The following is a 20,325-nucleotide window of genomic DNA, read 5'->3' as shown; positions in this document are numbered from 1 at the left end:
CCAAGGCTCTGCTGGAGATGTTCCATAAACATCTGACTGAATGAATGGGTGAATAAAGGAGGCGACTGGCTAGAAGTCACAGTCGGGCTGGGGCCAAACTGGGGCTGGAACCCGGGTCTGCCCTACCCCAGCCATGAACCCCACCTCCGCTACATTATCCTCCTGGTAGAGGAGGCCATCAGCTTCTCCCTGCAGGCTTGGAAGATGCTTGGAGGTCCCAGAGAAGAAGCCAGGTCTCACTCCCTCAGGAACTCTGGGAGCTGCCTGGAGTGGGAGGAGGCAAAGCTGTCAGGAGGTAGGTGGCTCAGGCCTGGCCCTGAGGGACTGTGGAGGAGTTAGGAAGGGGCAGAGTTCCCAGGGATGGTGCCATGCACCACTGCCAATATCAGGTACCTTTCCACTGGGCTCAAACCTCTTCTCCCTATGAAGTCCCTCCGGGCCCCCAGGCAGTCCAGAATGCCCCTCCCACGCCTCCCCCCAGTCCCCTGGATATCAGTAGCCAAGAATCTACCAAAATCCCTCTTCTACTCAGTTCCTTGCAGTGGGGCCCTTAGTGAGCCCTCCTCTCAGCCACCACTCTGTAAAGGGTCTTTCTGCAGAGTTTCAGCTCACCCGCTTTGTCCCGCTTCCTGCCCTCACATGCCCCTCCGTCCTTTTGTCTCTTTCCCTTTGGGCCTCCTAGCAGGCTTGACCCCTCCTGGAGCCTGGGTCTGCACCTTCCTCAGGGGCCTTCTCACAGAATCCTCAGTCAGCACTTGGCTTGTTCCCACTGTTTCCCAACCCTTACCTCTCCCACCCACAATTCACAAAGCCAAGCCCTGATGCTTTAAATCCATCATTTATTGCCCACAGCTCATTAGTACTACATAAATCACAGAGATTGAGAAATTTTCTGAGAAGGTTAAAAAGACACTGCAAAGTCCCCTGGGAGTGGCCAAGGCGTGTGTGCTGGTGTCTCACTCACACTGGCCCAGGGCTAGAAAACCACCTTGCTTCCGTCCACTGCCCTTGTCCTCTCAGGACGTCACCCTGCTCCCAGGCTAGAGGCCCAGGACAGGAGACCAGCTGGCTCACAGTCTGGAATTGGAAAAGGGGTCTGTTGGTTATCTTGACATCTTGGGCTTTTAGTTCCTGTGCTCTAAGATCGCTCTCTGGAATAGGAGAAGGGCATCCCCAAGCCTGAGGGAATGTTTGAAGTGACCAGAGGAGGGTACACAGGGCTAGAGAGAGAGCCAGCTGCAGGTGTGCCCTGTCTTCTGGCACAGCTGGGCCAGGCCCAGCCCTCAGTGGATCCTGGCTCAGCCTTCCCACCACCCCTAGTTATGAACCAGTCTGCCCACGAGGCCTCCCTTCCTCTGTCCTCAGCAGAGTAGAGGATGGATGTTGGCCAAAAGCCTCCCCTCATGGTATTTTTTGCAGCCAGACCAGGACTTAGCAGCATGGTCGCCTGAACCTCTGTCACAATTACCCTGAGCTACAAGGATTCTTTGCCACCCACCCCTCCCACTCCCCAGGAGAAACCCCCTTAGCTCATGTGAAATTGCATTGGGAGCATGACCGGAAAGCATCTAGGAGACAAAGTAAGTAGGTTATGAGATGCCGAGGCCACAGGGCTCCCAAGGCTTGGGCAGGGGTGGGGCTGGGCAGGGGCAACCAGCACAGAGGCAGAGTTGGAAAGACCCCATCTCTGCCAGGCCCCTGGACGGGGTGGGAGTAGAGCTGGGGTGAGCAGTTTTGGTCCCAAGGTATAAAGTGCAAAAGAACAAGACCCTATGAGAGGTGGGGCAAGGTGAGTTTGAAGTGAGCTTTTCAAAAGAGGACCCAGACATGCCCAGCCCCCAGTCACTGGCACATTCACATTATGGCAGGATTAGCTAAAAACGACCTGCCCCTCCAACACTGTGGTACCCCCTCTGCTCTTGTGTCCTCCAAGCCTGTCTCTGCCGTCTCCTTTTCCTGATGGGCAGTGGGTGGGCTGCTCCTTAGGAGAGTGGGGAGCCCTCAGGAAAGCATCCTGCAGAGCTAGCTGGGGGGCACCAGGGCCTGCCTGGGTGGTGAGGGCAGCAGGGGCTTCTGAGGAGTGCATGGTATCAATGCACCTCACAGCTACCCTGCCCTAAAGATGGCAAGAGCCACCCATGGCCACGCCCTTGCCGTCGTGCGATAGCCTTTTCCTGCAAGTGCATGTGTTCATCTCCAGCCAGGTCTCTCCCCAGATGAAGTCGCCAGGGAAGCAGAGGCCCTTTGGCTGCATATCAAGGGCTCCATTCAAGTTGGGGTCAGGTGAGGGATGCATGGAGGCCCAGGCTTCCTCTTTGTTTGGGCCTTTCAGATGGGGGTCAGGGGGCTTATCTTGTTCACCCCCACCTCAGGCCCTGCTTCCTCTGCAAAGCTCCTGTAGCGCTCTCCCCTCTCCTGGCCTGCAAATGAGAGCCAGCAGCAACGGGCCTCGGAGGCCCATGCAGGGTGAGAGGCAGCGGCATGAGCATGTGGGCCTACACTCAGGCCCAGGCACGCACGCTGCCTCTTCCCTCAGACCTGTAAAGTGTTTGGCAAAGGTCAAGTGCTCCAGGAATGTGTGTTCACATACAGAAGGGCGAGGTCCAGGTCCTGAGGCCAACAGCTGGCCATTTCCAAGGGAGCCTGCCCCATTCCCAGTCCAGTGTCCACGCTGGGGATATGCCTGGGATGCCCAGGATCTGAGCAGGACAGGCAAAGACAAAGTCTAGCTGGAAGAGCAGGTGGGAACCCCTCAATCCAGTCCTCTGGTTCCGGACAGGGAGCGGAGACTCAGCGAAGGTAGTGGACACGTCCAAGGTCACACAGCCCATCAGTGCCAGAGCTGGGGACTGCCGTTCCTGGGTTGATGCTCTCAGGCAGATGCCTAGAGATCCGGGCTTTGCACTCTCAGGCACGAGACCCTCCTGCTCAGGAAATGGTGGGCTGGGGCAGGTGGCCCGGTGGCTGGAAAGGACAGCAGTCAGCCTGTGCCTGGAAGGAAGATCTTCCCGCAGAGGGCAGAGGGCAGGCCACGGTTCCCGCCAAGCGTAATTCTTTCTTAGGACTTCCTGCCTGGAGCTGGGGTCATCTCTGGGTCTCAAATGGATCAGGGCTCCGTGGAGGGTGACACCAGCCTCAGTGTGTCACTGGGCTTCATGCAGAGGAACTGGTTCTGTAGGTGTGGCACGAAGGCTGGTCACACTCAGAGCCAGCTGCCCAAGGAATCTTCTAGAGGCCTCCAGTGCCCCTTGGCTTCCTGGGCCACCTCCTGAGGAACTCAGTCACAGCTGGTTCATCCTGTGAAGTGTAGACTGGCTCCCCTCCCCTCCCTAGTCCAGCCCAGCACAGCCCAGCACAGCCCAGGGAGCTATCGGGCCTGGCCACAGTAATATCTTAAATCTACCAGCCAGGCCACCAAGGCCACCAGGCCTACTCCGCCCACCACCTGTTGCATCCGGGCAGCTGCAACCAAGGCTTGATTCTGATAAAAAAGAAAAAGAAAAAAGAAACCAAAGTATAAAAGGATCCTAATCCTACCCCGTGGACACTCTACAATTCTTCAGCTTCACACATAATTGTGCTAAGTAGAGTTCTGACAACCCCACATAAGGCCCAGAAATGCACTTGATTATTTTTCATAGTAAATGTGTCAGAATTCCTGTCCCTTATGTTAAAGTGTGAATAGATTAGTCTCCCTACCACTGTGGGGGGAGGGATCCCGCAGGTAGCCCAGGACTGGGGGGTCAGCTGGCCTCTCCCTGCAGGTGCAGCCCACGGGACTCCTTCTCTGCCCCCAGGCCGGCCGGCCACCGCTCACAGCCCCTTGTTGTACACCACTGTCCGGCTGCTCGTGGCCCGGGCAATCTCAGGCTCTAGCTGGGTCGTCTCGATCTGAGAAGAGAGTGAGAAGAGAGAGAGGAAAGGTGAGGGGGATGGGAGGGAAGGGGTGAGTGGGGAGCTGGGAGTAGCAGTTAGGACCACCTGGTGCCCACACTCCTCCCCTCTGCCCCCGGCACCCCAGCCAGGGCCCACGTGTGCTGCCTAATGATACATCTTCCTCCTTTACTGCTCTTCGGCCCAGGGGCTCACGATACCCCTTCCAGCCCAGGTCATGCCTCTTACTCTGCCAGCACATCCATGCTGGGGAACGTCCTACCCTCTGAGCTCTCTGTCTCCCTCATCTCCAAGGACCTTGTCCCCGATGCTGCATAGGCCACTCCCAGGACACACCCTGGGCCTGGTCACCCCCAGGGCTGCTCCATCCAGACTCCTTAAATCCAAACCCCGCCCTCTTGGACCCCACCATCCCCTGTCCTTCCAGCACCCCACTCACTCTCCCTATCCATTTTCGGACCACCAAGACCCCAGCCCCAGACTCCCTACGGCTCAGTCTTCACAACCTCCCCCTCCAACCTGGACGCGAAGGGCCAACCACTTCAGCCTCTCCGAGCTGCAAGGCCCTTCTGGCCTGACTGGCAGAAGCCCTGCTTTGGAGGAACCCAGTTATGCATCTACCTCGTCTCCACTTAAACCTGACCACCTAGCAGAGACCACTCAACATTCCCTGCCCCTGACTTTGGCTGGACCCTCACAGTGGCCAGACAATCCCCAGCCCTGGGCCACATGGCCGCTCAACTCCCTCTCCCATTCTCCGCAGAGGCCACCTTAAACCTCCTCTGCTGTCCTCAGCCATCCCCACCCTCAGCTCCGCACTCATCTTCCTACTTCGGAGTGAAAACAGAAGGTATCAGAAGACACCCCTCAGCTTCTCGTCAAACCCACGACCTACCTGTGTCCACACTCTGCTCTGGACCTGCCCTCCAGCTGCCCCGCTGCGGCTATCCCTCCCTCCGAAGACCCCATTCTGGAGACCACCGCTGGACTGCCCTCCCTCCTTCCCACCTTTTCAGCCCACTGCCTCCTGCTCACCAGCAGAGAACCTCCCATCCCATAAAACCTCCCCGTAACCCCATGTTATGCTCCAGCTACCACCGGGTCTCTCTCCCCTCCAATGGCCACATTTTTTCAAGGCGTCGTCCACACTGGCCAGCACCATCTCCTCACCTCCCACTGACTCTCCAACCCACAGCAAATCTGGCCTCTGCTCCTACCACGCTCCACAACAATCTTCCTCTCCAAGGTTACTGCCAGCTCCCTTTGTGTGACACCCACTGGACACTTCTCAGGGTCTCAGGGTTCCTCTTCCCTGCACATAGCCCCACAGGTACTTAAACTCAACCCATCCAGAGCAGAACAGAATTCCTCATCTCCTCCCCCCACCCCGCCCCCTGCTAACCACACCGCCACCCAATGGTGCTCTGGCCAGAGACCCTGGGGCCTCCTGACCTCCACTCTCCTTCCCTCCCCTCAGGTGTCACCCACTCCAGTCCCTCCCCCATCACAGCCATCGGGAGCCTTCTCAGCTGCAAGTCTGGCCATGCCTCTCTTTGTTATGAAATGGCTCATTGGCCCCACTGCCCTCAGGGACCCAGTGGGATCCCTGGATCCCTCAAGATCCAGCCCCTGCCTCCCCCTCACCACCCAGTCCCTTGGAATGGAGACACGGCACACCCACTTATCACCGTGCCTCAGATACACTGGGTTATTCCCACCCCGAGTCTTCGCCGGAGCTGCCCTCTGCCACTTCCTCTCCTCCCCAACCCCAATTCCCTCAGCTTTAGGCATCTTCCCTCATCCCGGCTGGGTACGGCCACCTCTCCAGCCCCACTCTCCCCTGCACTTTGTATAGCCGTTGTAGCATGTGGTTCAAGGCTGCCCGATCACTCATCTCCCGCTTCTCCACGTTAGATCACGAGCTCTATGAGGCAGCAAGTGTGTGATCTTGTTCATCCTGCATCCTCAAGGCCCAGTGCCGGGAAACAGTAGGTGTTCATAAGTGTTGAATCAATGAGCGGAAAGAAGAGAGGCAGAGGGTACTGGGAGGTTGGGGTCCCCCTGGAGGCTGCACAGCCACCCAGATGTTGATCTGCAGCTCCAGGGACTGATCTGGTGGGGACACCTGAGCCCCCAAACCTGAGGGAGCCGGGAGGGAGGCGCTCCCTCTGTGGGGGGCCCCAGCCTGACACCTGCCCTGGACCGAGTCAAGGGAGCACCGGGCCTTTGAAACTCAGCTCGCTGAGCTTGGTCCCAGGTACCTGCTATACATCAAGACGTGGCAACTCTGGGTAGTAGGCGGGAGGTGCCATAGACTGGACGGGCTTTTAGAGAACTCAGTCATGTCCGAGACCAGACAAGAGGGGATTCAGTGTGGGCTACAGCTGGTGGGCCCGGTGAAGTTCCTGGAGAAGGGGGACCCTCTTCCTGTAGTCTCTGGTACCCCAATACCCAGGCCACTTCAGAGGGCCAAAGAGACAAGAGCGAGGCTCAGGGACCTGGCCTCTTCCCCACCCCCTCTCCTGAAATCACCTCCTCCCTCCACACCCCTGCCGGCCTCCGAGTCCCCTCCACCCCACCGGCTCTCCTCGTCCCCATGCTGCCACTGACACAATGCACAGCGCCCACGCTTAAAAATCTAAATGCTTTTGAAAATGTTTAACCTAGTTAGACAAATTAGCAAAAATTTGTGCAAAACAATTTAGGTATTTAAAATATTCAATGTTTTTAAAAAACTGGAAAACTGTTCTTAGCTTTCAGCTGCAAAAACCAACAAAATATAACATCCCAGCAATCTTACCATGAGGTGTAACATAACCCTTCGGGAAAGCTGTTAAACAGCTACTGAGGCATCCTGGGAAATAGCACTTCATTTATTCAAATGCACATATGTCAGGCTTTTGCACCATATGTCACTCCAAGCTATTTACAGTAATAATTAAATCTTAATCAACGTTTAACCTCTGTAAAATGTTTGAAGAATCCTAATCACCCTTCAGACTGCACTAATGAAGGAGAAATATATAAACATAAAAGGAGAATGGTGCATAGACATCACGCTGGAAAGAACCGTAATTGCAAAATTGTATTTCTTTTAAATATAATCAGTAAATGATGTAAAGTAAGCCAAGGAGTATTTTAAGTTAAGACATCTTGGATGTCAGAGGTGTGAGCAGCTAATTTTGTTCTGCTACCCATAACAGATGTAGCATATTTTATTTTAGTGCCATTATTAGCAACTTCCCATGCCGGCTTTCACTGAAGCACTGAGGCCCGCATTAAAATCGGAGAGGCTGCTCACCACCACAGTGGAGGACCACGGGCCAGGGCCACGGCCTGCTCGGCCCATTCCCTGGAGAGCACTGGCCCTGGTGGAGACCAAGGCGTCCCCCTCCCAGCGGGGCTGTTGCAGACCCAGGCTCCCAACTGTGCTGAGGGCAGCAGGTAGGAGGGAAGCAGGGTGGGGAGACGCAGGCAATGGGAAGGCTGCGGGGGAGGGCAGTGGACGAGGCCCTCCACTCAGGAGCAGGCGTTTAGGGACAGAGCTGGCATCTAAGCCTTTTCCTCTCATTTCAATTCCATCGGCCTTCAAGTCACCAGATGTTTATAGCTGCCAACTCCATACACCAGGGCTGGGCACATAGAGGTGGACCAGCGCAGCCCGTGCCCTTGAGAAGCTTCAAGTCTAGGGAAGGAGTCAGAAAGGCAAGCAGATGGATCCCAGAGAGACAAACCAAGTGCCATGGAAACTGGGAGGGGGTGGGGGTTACCATGCATTGATGAAAGAACAAGGAAGGAAGACTTCTCAGAGGAGGGAGGCCAGAAAGAAACAGAAGGTTTTGATAAGAGAGGGCAGGAAAAGCCTGCTGGAGAAGAGAAAAGCATAAGCTGGCCAGCATGGCATGTTTGGTGTGGGCAATGCTGGGCAGGCTGGGAATGTGGCAGGAAATGGAGGTGGGGCTGGGGCAGGCAGGTCCCCGTAGGCCACGTGAAGGTGTCAGCATTTTACTTGAGGGCAATGGGGAGTCACGGAAGGATTCTGAGCAGGGGTGGTCCAAGATCCCTGTCTTGCTGGTGGTGGTGAGCATGGAGGATGGGCTGGAGAGGTGAGTGAGGGGGCAGCTGAGGGAATCAGAGAGAGGTGGCAGGTCCTGCCCTCTGATGCTGCCAGTGGGGGCTGACAGGAGGGTGTGCTGGGGATCCTTTCTAAGATGAAATCCACAGGAGTTGATGACCAATTCCATGTGGGGGTGAGAGGGAGGTGTTGAGGATGACTGTGCGTTGGATGATTCCTAATTCTAGCTCAGGAGCCTGGGTGGCTGGTGACGCCATTCTCAGAGGCAGGGGAATATGGGGGGGGTGGGTCAGGGTGGGAGGGTGGTAGGCCTGGGTCCCCCAGGTTGAGAAGCCAGTGAGGCAGGCAGGTCTTGGGGGAGGAGCTCTGGGCAGGGGCCTGGGCAGAAGAGTGAGCCCTGGATACGTGAGCACAGCCAGAGCCCTGGAGTGGAGGAGTTGCCCAGAAGAGCAGATGGCAGGGGAGGGCGCCAGGCCTGGGGAACAGGCACATTTGAGGGGCGGGTATAGGGAGCAAGCCCGTGATGGCGGCCTTGGGGGACCAGCCCAAGGGGCGGTGGCAGTGACGGAGGGCACCACAGACAACAGGCAGCATGGCAACACCAGGCAAACAGAGTTTCCATGTGGCCCCGGTGAGGGCTGAGAGGCTTTGGTCTTTGGTCTTGGCAGAGGGGTTTTGGTGGGATTTGGTGACCCCCTAGAGTCCAGATTTCCTAACCCTCACTCAGCCTCTCACTTCCATCCTGGGCCAATTCAACTGGTCATTCCTTAAGACCTCTCTAGTTCTCTGACCATAGCTGGGGGTTGAGCCAATGGCTCACCGTCTCGAGGGCTCATGGATGTCGGGACCACTGAGGGTCCTCACCACTGGGCTCAGCGGAGGAAGCTGGGGCAGGGACCCCCATGCTGCCTACCCCATGAAGATCAGCCCTCTGAGGTGTGGGGGGCCTGAGTCCCCTCCACAGAAATCACATCCAGGGCTGTGCTGGTAAATGAATGAGATTCAAGTACTGAGTGAGGGCAACTAACCTGCTTCAGGGTCCCAGAGTTAGGGACAGCGTGTGTGTTCCCTTGGGGTCCCCCTGCTATTTGAGGTAAGGGAAGAAGCAGAAGCCGGCTCCGTGTTCTGTGTCAGCAGCAGAACAAATGGTGTGGTGGCCACAGTGGCTCAGAGGTGGGTTGTGGACAGAGGGAGGTCCCAAGGCCCAGTGAGAGGAGTGGATGCAGCAAGGAGGGGTCATTATCATCAGCCCAGAAAAGACTAGAGCCCCAGGGTAGTAGGCCAAGGGCAGGGGCTTGACCACAGATAAGCTCTGAGGGGCCTCCTCTGGGGAGAAGGTGACAAGGAGAAGGAAGGCTGTGCAAGGAGTGGCCACAGGGAGAAGGGGTGACCCAGTCCAGGCAGCCAGTGGGGGGCCAGCAGGAACCTGTGGGTCCCTCCATTCATCTGGTGAACTCCTCCCCAGGTGCCTGATGGTCAGTCAGCAGGGGCCCTCGAGGGAAGGCGGGGTCTGGTATGGGGGCCAGAGCCCTGGCTGAAGTGATCAATCAGCACTGGTTGATGGTACCGTCCAGCCCCAGAACTGGGGGTGCCCAGAAGACGTGGGCCTGTTGGAAACGGCTCGCTTTGCCATGAGATGAGCAGTATTGCCCTGCTAGCACTCCCTGACTCCCAGGCAGAACCTGCACCCTGGCTCCCAGACAGCTTCACCCTGATGCCCTCCCCTCTCAGACCCTAACCCTAACCCTAACTCTATCAGAGCCCCGAACCCCAGCCTCCAGACCCAGCTCAGAGCCTGCTGCCCCCTGTAGCAGATAGCCCCAGATTTCCGGTTGCATCTAAGGTCAGAGGCAGCAAACATAAAGCACGAGCCTCTCTGGGGCACCCCCAGGCCCAGCTGGCCCCAGAGCCCCCTAGAGCAGCCTGAAGGGCTTCCTTTGTGGCGCTGGAAGGGTTAACCCCGAGCTATTTGCCTCTGTCTCCTGGCTCATCCTGGGTGGGGGGCCAGAGTCAGGAATGCATTTGGGATCACCTCTGCCTCTGCAGCCTCAGAGCACACACACACCTGCAGCCAGCAGCCAGCAGATAGCTTACATATTTGAACCTGGAGCTAAGGTGCCGAGACATAAACAGGAAACTGGATCCCCGGCCTGTGCCCCACTTTCAGGGGCTTTTACCTACTACAAAGAAGTTCCTCCTACTTGCCTTTCTTCTGGTGGCTTTTCTGCCTCCTTTTCAAAGGCATTGGGCTGGGGGGTGGGGTGTTCAGCGTGACCCTGTGACATGGCTCAAAGCGGCCTCCCGCTCCTGGCCAGGGGTCTGGGCCTCTGAGGGTCCGCAGGTGGCGGCGACATTGACACAGGTCCAAAGCCCAGGCCGGCACCTGGCTGACCCTGTGTGCCTGAGGCCTCTGCCAGGTCCGGAACCAACTTGCCTACTGGGCGGCCACATACCACCCTCTGTCACCAGGGCTAGGCGGGCCTCAGGTCCTGCTCAGATACACACGTCCAGGCCTGAGTGTTATCCTGAGTGTCCTTGGAGGACAGGAGTGTTAGGCCGGAGCTGGGGAGCAGCTGAGGCCTGAGCCTAGATCGGTGGGTCAGGCCTCGGGTGCTGGCTCTGGGCTCCCATTGCCTTCCCAGTGAATGTCAGACTCCTTGGCTGGACACTCAAGGTCTTCTGCGACCTTCTCCAGCTTCCTCACCCACTGGCTGCTCTCATGCCCAGTACGTTGTACGTGTAGGCTTTGAGGCCTAATCCTCCAGGAAGCTTCCCCTGATCTTCTCAGACCAAATCCACTGCTGCTTCCTCCGGTGCCCCCGGCCAATTACACCCCCAGAGGCAGGCCAGCTGTGAATACAGGGCCCCCCCCCGCCACCCCACCCCAGCGTGAGCCACTCAGGGGAGCTCAAGTCACCCTGTGCCATGTGCATAGTCGGCCCTCGGTAAAAGTGGAATCAAACTGAACCGCACTCCCCAGGTTCAGGGATCCTTATCTTATACTTTTCCATCCCCCCGTGCGATGCGCACCCACGAACGCTCAGACCACCCCCTCCCCCCATTTTGGAGCTTTGCACTGTTCCTGGGTGCCCTCTGGTGGACCAAACTCAGAATCGTTCTCTGTCCTCCACCTTCTCAAGATCTCAGTTTCCCCACATGTGAGGTGGAAAGATTTTTCTACTCCTGGGGCTGGGATGTGGATATTACCAAGAAATGGATGAGAAGGCCCTTTGGAGGCTTAGAAAACCTGCTAAAGGAAGGCAGGACCCCGTGGCTATCCCACCGCCAGGCCTGGTCTTGCTCGCCTGTGTCTCCTCGTGGCGCACAGGGCCGAGCGCTCGCTGTGGGCCAGGCACGTTCTAAATGCTTCACACATACTGATGCGTTTAATCCTCTCAGCAGAAGCTTTGCACAACCCAGCCTCCTCCCTCCCTGTCCTCTATTCAGCTAGGTGTTTTAGAAGGTCCTAGAAAGAACTGGGGAGGGATGGGCTGAGAGGTGGCCCTGCTGAGGCCTGTCACCGGGGCATGTGTGCGCATGTCCGTGCACGTGCTCACGTGTGGGCCTGCGTGCACGCGCAGGTTTGGGGTGGGGGTGTGTGGAACAGGCAACGTGACAGGTGGCGTTGGCGTTCCTGGGCTCCAAGCGGCTTTGCCATTCCCATCCGTCCCTCCTGGGGGGTCCTGTGGGCAAACTCCAAGAAAGCAGCGGGCAGGGAGGCGGCAGATTTCTGATGGCAAAAATAGCCCGCTTCAGAGTTCAATAGGGACTGGTTAAAGCAGTAAAGGAGAAAAGCCCCAAACAAGCATCTCCAAGCAAAGTAGGAGAAGGATTTGAGATTGGAGGGGAGGAGGCACGTGCTCTGGGAGATGGTGAATCTCCGTGGACTCAAGAGGGACACACTACCCCCTAGACATTGCTTCTGGCCTCATATCAGCCCTGGAAGAGTGGGAGATGCAGGAAGCAATGAAGTCAAGGTGAGCCCAGGTGAGCCACGCTCTGTATTAGGTGTTAATAAATCGTGCCAGTTCTCAGCCTTAGGGACACCCTATGAGTCAAGGACTGTTGTCCTGGGGAGGGAGATGGGATGCAGGAAACGCATGCGACCAGAGTCTACATATGTGGGGAGAGATAGATCCTAGGGGGGCTCATCAGGGAGGACTTCCTGGAGGAGGGACCTCTTCTAGAACAGCTTGAATGTGGACCTGAGCTCATTCCCAACTCTTCCCTGTTCTTGGCCGGGAGTTCAAATGCTTTCTCAGAGAAATGGAGGCAAGCTGGGGGAGACATTTGCTTCTGCTAAGTCACAGCTCCCGGCCAAGCTGGTTCATCAAAACTACCATTTTCTTCAGGGCTGGTGATGGGGAGAGAGATGGTGGAGGTTCTGGTACCCACTGGGGGTACCCACATTCTTTCCCCATACAGGGACGATGTGCCTCTTTGTTTCGTAACTATGGAAGCTGCAAGGGGGAGCTGGAAGAGGTAGTGGGGTGAGCCGGGGCATGGCTGAGCTGGACCTTCAGGTACCTCATCTACAGCATGCGTGTGACCTCTAAGAGCCAACCTCTGGGGCCAAGGTGACTAGTGTGAGGACATAAGGAGGGCCTAGGTTTCTGGCTCTTTGGACCCTCCGGGGCTGAGGTGAGGAGGGGCTGGGCTGAGAGGGAGGGGGTTGGGGGGTCCGCAGGGCTGACAGGGGAGGCTCTGAGCAGCAAGCCCTGGGGGGCTCAGATGCTGCCTTTTCTTCCAGTCAAGGTGTCTGGCAGAAGCTGGAGAGGCAGAGGGAGGGTGGGGAGGGGGTCCTCTGCTGAGGTGTCAGGGAAGGCCAAAGGGCAGGGGCCAGCAAACCAACAGCCGACAATAGACAACTGCAGGGCAACAACCCTTGCTGCCAGTGAACCTGACTCCTTGGCTTCACGTGGACCCCGCAAAACTGGTGCTGGGGGGAGATACACACACACACACACACACACTCGAGGAGCCCCCAGCCCTATGGCAGCAGCCCGGCCCCACCTTGCCTGTGCCCCAACCTCAGCCCCTGTTGCTGCTGGGAGGACAGAGGAGCTGAATGAGGGTCCAGGGGCTAGAAGGCATGTTCCGAGGAAGGTTCTGCCCATTCGGCATTCAGCACCATTCATAACCCACACCTGGCCCGAGAGGGTGGCACAGCCACGCTGCCGGAGAGGCATCCAAGGGTCTGCAGCTGACTTAAGGCCACACAGCCCGCCATCGGCTCTCCCTGCTCTAGTACCAGGGGCCGGTCTCATGGTTTCACTTCCAGAATCCTCATGGGTGGAACCAGGAGAAAGCTTACATACAACACCTTATCTTATGGCAGGGGAAACTGAGGTCCTTAGGGCGAAGACCAAGGTCATACAGAGAGTTGAGGCTGGGGGGTGCCAGCCAGATGGGAGGAGGGCAGACCTGGGGCATGTGTGGCGGCCCCCGGCCTGAGCCCCACCTAGGGACAGGGCGGAGCCCCCAGGGGCTCCCGTACCCACAGCCTCACTCATCCACAGAAAAGCCCCAACTTTTCCTGTGGGCACATTTCAACCTCACCAAATCAGCTAATTATTGACAGTTGGTGAAGAGGAGATTTCACTTTTTCCTCCTGTTAAACTGCTCCTAATTAGTTCCCTGTCACCATGGCTGGCTCGCCCGCCCGCCGTCGGTAATCCCGCTGCACAGTGTCTCATTAACCTTTTGCTCCTCTCCTGCCGCCTGCCAACAAGATGAAGACAAAAACAGATTGTCGAACAATGGCACCGGCTTGTATGTGCAGCCCAGTTCCCCAGCCTCCCCCCCTCCCAGAGCTCCCGGGGGAAATCGCGAGGGAAAGAGAGGGGAACGGGGTGGGGGAGAGCCCAGAGGAATCGAAGGAGAGAGGCACAAAGAGAGAGAGAAACAGGCAGGGCCATGGGCAGGGTACTTGGCCAAGGTACTGCTTCTTGAACCTTAACGAGGTTCATTAAATGGGATTGGAAGCGCTCCCAGGTGGGGAACACCGGCTGTCAGAATTGGAGGGACATTCACCATCCCCAGGTCCAGCCTCTTGTGGCAGCCAAGCCCATGGGCCCAGAGACTGGACCTTGGACATCTCCCTCGAGGAAGCTGAGACACCAGCATACGTATGTGTGTGCATGTGTGTGTGTGTGTGTGTGTGTGTGTGTGTGTGTGCGTGCGCGCATGCATGTGTATGTCTGAGGGAGGACAGAGATGACCACGTTGGCCTGGGGCCCAGAGCCCCAATCTCCAGAGAGGGCAGGGCCAGAAAGGTCACCACAAATCAGGCCCCACATGCCACAGGGAGGCCTCTGCAACCCGCCTGACCCAGCACAGCCCTGGGCAAGCTCCAACACAGCCCTCTCCTTTCCATCATAGCTGCACCATCACCTGACATTCCTTGGTTATTTGGCTTCTGTCTGCACCCCCAGAACAGAGGCTCCCTGAGAGCAGGGGGCTATGACATGGCCCTCCAAGTTACAAGAAAAAGGGGAAATCACCCCAGTATCTGGGTGCAGATGGGCCCATCCATGCTGGGCTGAGCTGGTCTTGGCCAATGCCCTACAGCCTTAATCTGAAGGTCACAGTGTCCACCGGGGCAGACCCCACACTCCCAGCAACAGGACCGGGGCTCAGAAGGGAGGCCAGACCTTGCTCCCCTGTCCTCACACCCAAGTTCCTAAGGAGGCTCCCTACCCAAACTGCTGGCCCATAGACCCCCTACCCCCGCCTCCTGCCTCAGCTCTGGGTTAGAGAGCAAAGGCACAAACACCTGCTTCAGAAGGTCCCTGTGAACCTGAACATGGATTCCCCATGAAGGAGGAGGGCTGGGTGAGGGCACTGGAATGTTCCTACCGATAAGTTAGCAAGGAGCCATCTGGGGCTCAGACTTGGGCCTTTTCATTTTATAGTGAGATGGGGGTGGGCTGAGGAGGGTTATGGAATCCTTTTGTGGGTACAGAGCTTATTCCATCATTACCAACTTTGGACCTTGGGCAAGGTCCTTAACCTTGATGTGCCTCAGTTTTCTCATTTGTAAACGTGGAATAATACTGGTACGAACCTCACAGGACTGTCATGTTCTGGGTCCACATTTTACCACCACAGTCAACCAGGCCCTTGTACTTACTGGACCCCAGGACCTCTTGGAGGCCATGCCTTTCTACCCTGGGCTGTGTGATCTCTTCCCCATCACTGCCTTTTCTCCAGGCCCCCAACCCCCCATCTCACAGAACACCAATGAGTGAAATTATCTTTGCTGTTCTCCAATGGCTTCCCATCCCTGAGTTCATTTCTCTGAACAAAGAGAGAAACCTGACTGCCGTTTTGCCTCCTAGACTGCCTCGCCCAGCCACACCCCCCGATTGTTGTCAACTCCTAGTGCCCTTGGCAGCAGCTCACTTGCAGGGGGCCCCCTCCTCCTCGAAATGCCCTTGTCCTCAGCGTCCATGAAACTGCTCACCGGGGTTCTTCCCTGCCTGCTCCTGCCCTCTTTTAACAGCTTTTCTTCCTTCTACAGAGACCTCAACCCTTCCAGGACTTCAGTCCCCGCCATGCATCAAAGGTTCCCTGTTCCCCAGCCAAAATCTCGCCCCAGAGCCTGAGACACACACATCTAACTGTCTAGGCAACACCCTTTGATAAACAGTAATACCTTGGACTTGAGGGGCATTAGGAAGATTTAATACAAGGCATGCAGAGTTCCCGGCATACTACCTGGCCTAGTAGATGTTTGGCAAATGGTAGGTATTATTATTATTATTTGCAATTTTGATTTTAAAATTAGCACCATTTTAATAGGCAGAAATACTAATTTGAAAAGCATGGACAAAACTCTCTCCCAGGGGGACTTCCCTGGCGGGCCAGTGGTTAAGACTTCGCCTTCCATTGCAGGGGGTGCGGGTTCGATCCCTGGTCGGGGAGCCAAGATCCTACATGCAACACGGCCAAAAAAACCAAAACATAAAACAGAAGCAATATTGTAACAAATCCAATAAAGACTTGAAAAAATGGTCCACATCAAAAAAAAAAAAAAAAATCTTAGAAAACACCCCCAAAACTCTCTCCCAGGGATTGAAGAGAGGATTGAAGTTCTTTCTTCAACCTCTGGGGTTAGTGGGTTGGAAACCCCACACCAGTCACTGCAGGCCAGCCATTCTAGGAACCAGTTCCTAAATTCCATCTCCAAGTCACCTAATTAATTAATTAGCGTTCCAGTGATTACTCCTGTTGACAACCTTGGTGGCTCTTGGCAAGGTTGGGTCAGCCCAAGCAGGTCCAGACTTATTGTGGCAAATCACATTGGCTTCTGGGATGTGAGACATGATCCCCACATGGCAGAAGCAGCACCTCGTTAGAGAGAATTAATTGGGAGGAAGAATGGGGGAACGAGGTCCTCTCAGCCAAACACCCCATTATGCACAGGCCCGCCTGCATCCTGTTGGGGTTGATGCAGGTGAGGAGGGGGCTCTGAAGATCACGTCCCTACCTTCCTTTCCCAGAGAACAGACTTATTACAAAATGACTATATTCTTTCCCACTAGAGGAGGCTTGGGTTGCAATGAGAAGGATTTTGGTTAGACACCCAGAAGAACTAACTTCCATGCCTATTTGTGGCAGACATGGGGGAAGGGAGAAGCCTGGACGTTGACTCACTTAGGCCAGGGCTGCTCACTTAGAACACCTCTCTGCAGCCAGAGCTGGAGGCCCGAGTGGGGGGACTGTGGCCATTTCTCCATTATTTGCCCCAAAGGAACACCCGCCCTTAGACCCATAGCACTCCTAGACTCTTCCCCACCACAGGGAGGCCCCAGCTTCCTCCTCTCTACACTGTCTCAGGGTAGGTGAAGAGAAAAGAGTGAGAAGAGAAAATCCTACAGAACAAGCAGATGCAACATCTCCTGGGAGCTCTGGACTGGGAGTGAGCCTCTGGGGTGTCCTTCCATATTTGCACATGGCTTCTGTGACTTTGGGCCGGGCCCTTGGCTGCTCTGGGTCTCCATTTGCCCCAGCAGAGCCGGGAGGGTGGTAAACTGGATGACCTTGAAAATCCTCCCAGTGGGACAGGCTCATGGAGTTTCTCTGCCCTGGCTCCCTCTCCTGTGCAGGCAGCTAGAGCTATGGGAGCTACTTGAAGCTTCTGAACACAGTGGTGCCTGCAAGCACCTGGGGCACTCTGACTCTTGCCCAGAACTGCAGACTCAGCCCAGCTGTTACAAAGAGATGCCGTCAGTGGCTTTGGGGAGTGGCGGGCCCAGGCCTTCCAGATAGGGATGCCAGGACCGCCGAGAAGTGCCCGCCCTCTCATCTTCAGAGCTTCCAGGCAACCTGGAGCCCCCAGCTCTATTTGGAGTCCCCAAGCATCAGGATATAGCTGTTCAGCTTTTGGGTTGAGGGGAAGGATGGGGAGGCGTATCCCTGCTCCACGGCAAGGCTGGGCCCTGTGGGTATGAGGATACTGCTGAGCTTCCCATCCTGTATGCACTGGCCTGGCCCCCAACATAGGAGCCCCATCCCATTATAGTTTCCTCCTGAAGCTCTGGGGCTCAGTGGAGGCAAGTGACTTCTGTCCTCACCCTCTTCGGGCCCTGGAGGCTGGGTCACTACCTCCTACTCTAAGACCCTGGGTCTCCAGTCCTCACAGTCCCAGTGTAACACCCCAGGACCCTTATTTCCACCTTCCCCAACTCCCCTGGAGGAACCTGCACCCCTCCCGCCCTGCAGGGTCAGTCCTGCGGTCACAGATTCAGAAGCGTCCATCTGCAGCCACAGCCCCCATCTTCCCATGAGTTCTGTAACTCCAAATACCATGGTCATTCTTTGCCCTCCTTGGGTCTGCCTCTGCACCAAACCTTGCTTTTCCCACTCGGCTTGCTCATGCTTCTTCACCCCCACCCAGCTAAGACTCTGGGGTCCTTTGCTCCTCCTGAACTCCTACCAGCCTCCCGAATGCCTCACCCAACCAGACGAAACTGGAGCAGGCCCCGTACCTCTGGGTAGACAGGCCCTGGCCATCCCCACAGACCTGTGTCCACCCCCAGTCGTCCCCTCCTCTGACCCCCAGCACTGCCCACCAGGCTCTCTGACTTCCTTAGTCCGCTGTCTCTCCTGTTCTCCCCTCTGAAGGTCTCCAGCCTTCTCCATGGTCCTCTGACCTTTGACCTCCCCCTTCCCACCCACCTCCTTCCTCTCTGCTCAGTCATGAGAACACAGGAGCTATCAGATCAACTTCCTTAACCTCCCCACCCCCGAACTCCACCCCCCCAACCAACATTTGCCTCCCCCTGCTAAAGTGGGGAGGGGTCTCCCCCACCCAGGCGAATCCTTTGAACCCCTTGTCTGCGTTCTGACTCTCCCACTTCATGGACTTTGCTCTCTGTCCTCCTCCTCCAGTGTCCTTCTCTCCTGGTGCCTTCCCTTTGCATTTACACAAGCTCCAGTCTCTCCCATTTTAAAAGAGTGAAAATAAATAAAAGCCTCTCTTGATCCCACATCTCATTCCAGCTCTGGGTCTGCTTCTCTTTGTTCCCCCGGTACCAAGCCTCTAGACCAAGCGGTCAGCCTGCCAACCCATTTCCTTACCCCCCAGCTGGGCTCCACCCCTCGGGATGGGGTTTCCCTTCACGAACTGAGACACCAATGGACGCTCTCCAACCCCACGGAGCTTGACCTCTCGGGAGGGTCTGACTCTGTGGATGCCCCCCAACTCCAGTCTCACTTGGCTCTGTCCTTACCTCCCTGGCCACTTGTCCTTGGGCAGCTCCCCTCCCCAGGGCCTATTTTCTCCACACGCTCCTGGGTTGATCCCACCCACCATTCTGGCTTCCATCACTGTTTTATGCTGGGGGCTCCTACTTCTGTCCCTCCAGCCCAGGCCTCTCTCCTGGCTTCTAGACCCAAAGCCAGCTTCCACAGGGCACCTCTGTTCACAAGTTCCACAGGTTCTTCAAACCCCACGTGTGCATCCAGCTCTACATGCTGTCCTCCTGCACGCCGGCCCCTCCTCATCTCCGTCTTGCCGGGTTGTTCAAAACCAGAAAGCCGGGCGCACATCCTGCCGGTTCCCTGTCCTCCCACCACACGCAGTTCTTCATCAGATCCTGATGAAGGTGCCTCCAAACTCTCTCTTAAAGGACCCACTTCCCTCCATGCCCGCTGCCAGCAGCCTGGTCCAAGCCGCCATCATCTCTCGCTGGACTCCCGCCACCGCCTCCTGAAGGCTCCTTCTCCAGAGCTCCAACGCAGCCTCACCATACAGCATGGGGACCGTTCAAAATCAGGAATCTGTGGTCCTGCTCTGCCCAGCTCTTCTGGTAACGTTTACCCACTGCGCTGGCTTCCACGTTCCCGGCACCCGCTGACGTCAGGGCCCCGTACCTGGCCCACCTCATCTTTTCCGCTCTCTGCCCAAGAGGCAGGCTTTCCTCAGCTGTGTGCCGCCTCCCTTCACACCAGGTGACCTCAGCCTATGTGTCCCCTCACCTCTTACACACCTGGCCAACTCTAGCCCATCCTTCAGGCCCCCGTGAAATGCCACTTCTCTCTAAGCTCTGTTTGGGCCCCTACTGTCTCCTCCCATGGCCAAACTCCTCCCATCTTAACACTGCTCACCCTTCACTTGCTATTCCGTTTCATCGCTGTGTTCACTGCTTGACCCTTGACCCTGAGAGGTCAGAGCCTGGGCCCGTCTCATTCACCGTCTAACCCCAGTACCTAGCTAGCACAGTGCTAAGGTGTCAGCACCGAGTAGGTATTGGTTCATAAATGACCGAACGGCAACCCTCCCTGTCCTGCCCTTGAGCCCCTCCCTCCACTGACCTCTGACATCTGGGGGAAGAGGCTGATGGCCAGTGGCAGGGCCAGGCCAAAGGCTGCCAGGCACACAAGGCTTTGCACGGGGAGGAGCAGCCGGGGGCGCGCCTGCAGGAGAGCTGTCCTGTTGGGGAGAGAGAAGGGGGGCGCCCATGAGACCCGGAGACAGGGTGAGCTGGCCATTAACCACCATGCCGGGTCCCACTGGGTCTGAGGGCCAGGCCCAGCCCATAGCTAAGTAGCTGTGGAGGAATTCTGTCTTTGGGACCGTCCGCCGGTGGCAGCCCTCTCCCCAGGCCCTGCCCTGAAGGACGTTGCTGCTTAAATTCTCAACCATAAATCATAAATGAGCACCTGTGGGGCACCCACCCCACTGTGCGTCCAGCCCTGCGCAAAGAAGGCCACGTGTGGGGTAGACGATAGAGGAGGCTGTCGGCCCCTGCTCCTGTGCAGGGGGTGGGGGGCCCACGTGGGGACACAGCGGAGGAAGATGGGCCTTGAAGGCAGCACATATTGCAATAGTGAAAAAACCACACACGCAT

General features: G+C 56.7%; 1 protein-coding gene across 2 annotated transcripts in view; it reads right to left on the bottom strand.

Moving 5' to 3' along the window:
- Positions 1 to 822: 822 nt before the first annotated feature.
- SFXN5 (sideroflexin 5) overlaps positions 823 to 20,325 on the bottom strand; it is a 116,002-nt gene continuing 96,499 nt past the window's right edge. For both annotated transcript variants that reach the window (XM_029232202.1, XM_029232204.1), the window contains 2 exons: positions 19,790 to 19,907; positions 823 to 3,891 (listed from right to left, as the gene is read on the bottom strand). In XM_029232202.1, the coding sequence (XP_029088035.1) occupies positions 3,814 to 3,891; positions 19,790 to 19,907 (196 nt within the window). In that variant the 3' untranslated portion in view covers positions 823 to 3,813. The remainder of the gene's footprint in view (positions 3,892 to 19,789; positions 19,908 to 20,325) is intronic.

Source organism: Monodon monoceros, unplaced genomic scaffold (genome assembly GCF_005190385.1).
Source record: "Monodon monoceros isolate NGI ecotype Baffin Bay Population unplaced genomic scaffold, NGI_Narwhal_1 Super_Scaffold_19, whole genome shotgun sequence".
Classification (NCBI taxonomy): domain Eukaryota; kingdom Metazoa; phylum Chordata; class Mammalia; order Artiodactyla; family Monodontidae; genus Monodon; species Monodon monoceros.
This window is presented reverse-complemented; position numbering and strand designations above follow the sequence as displayed.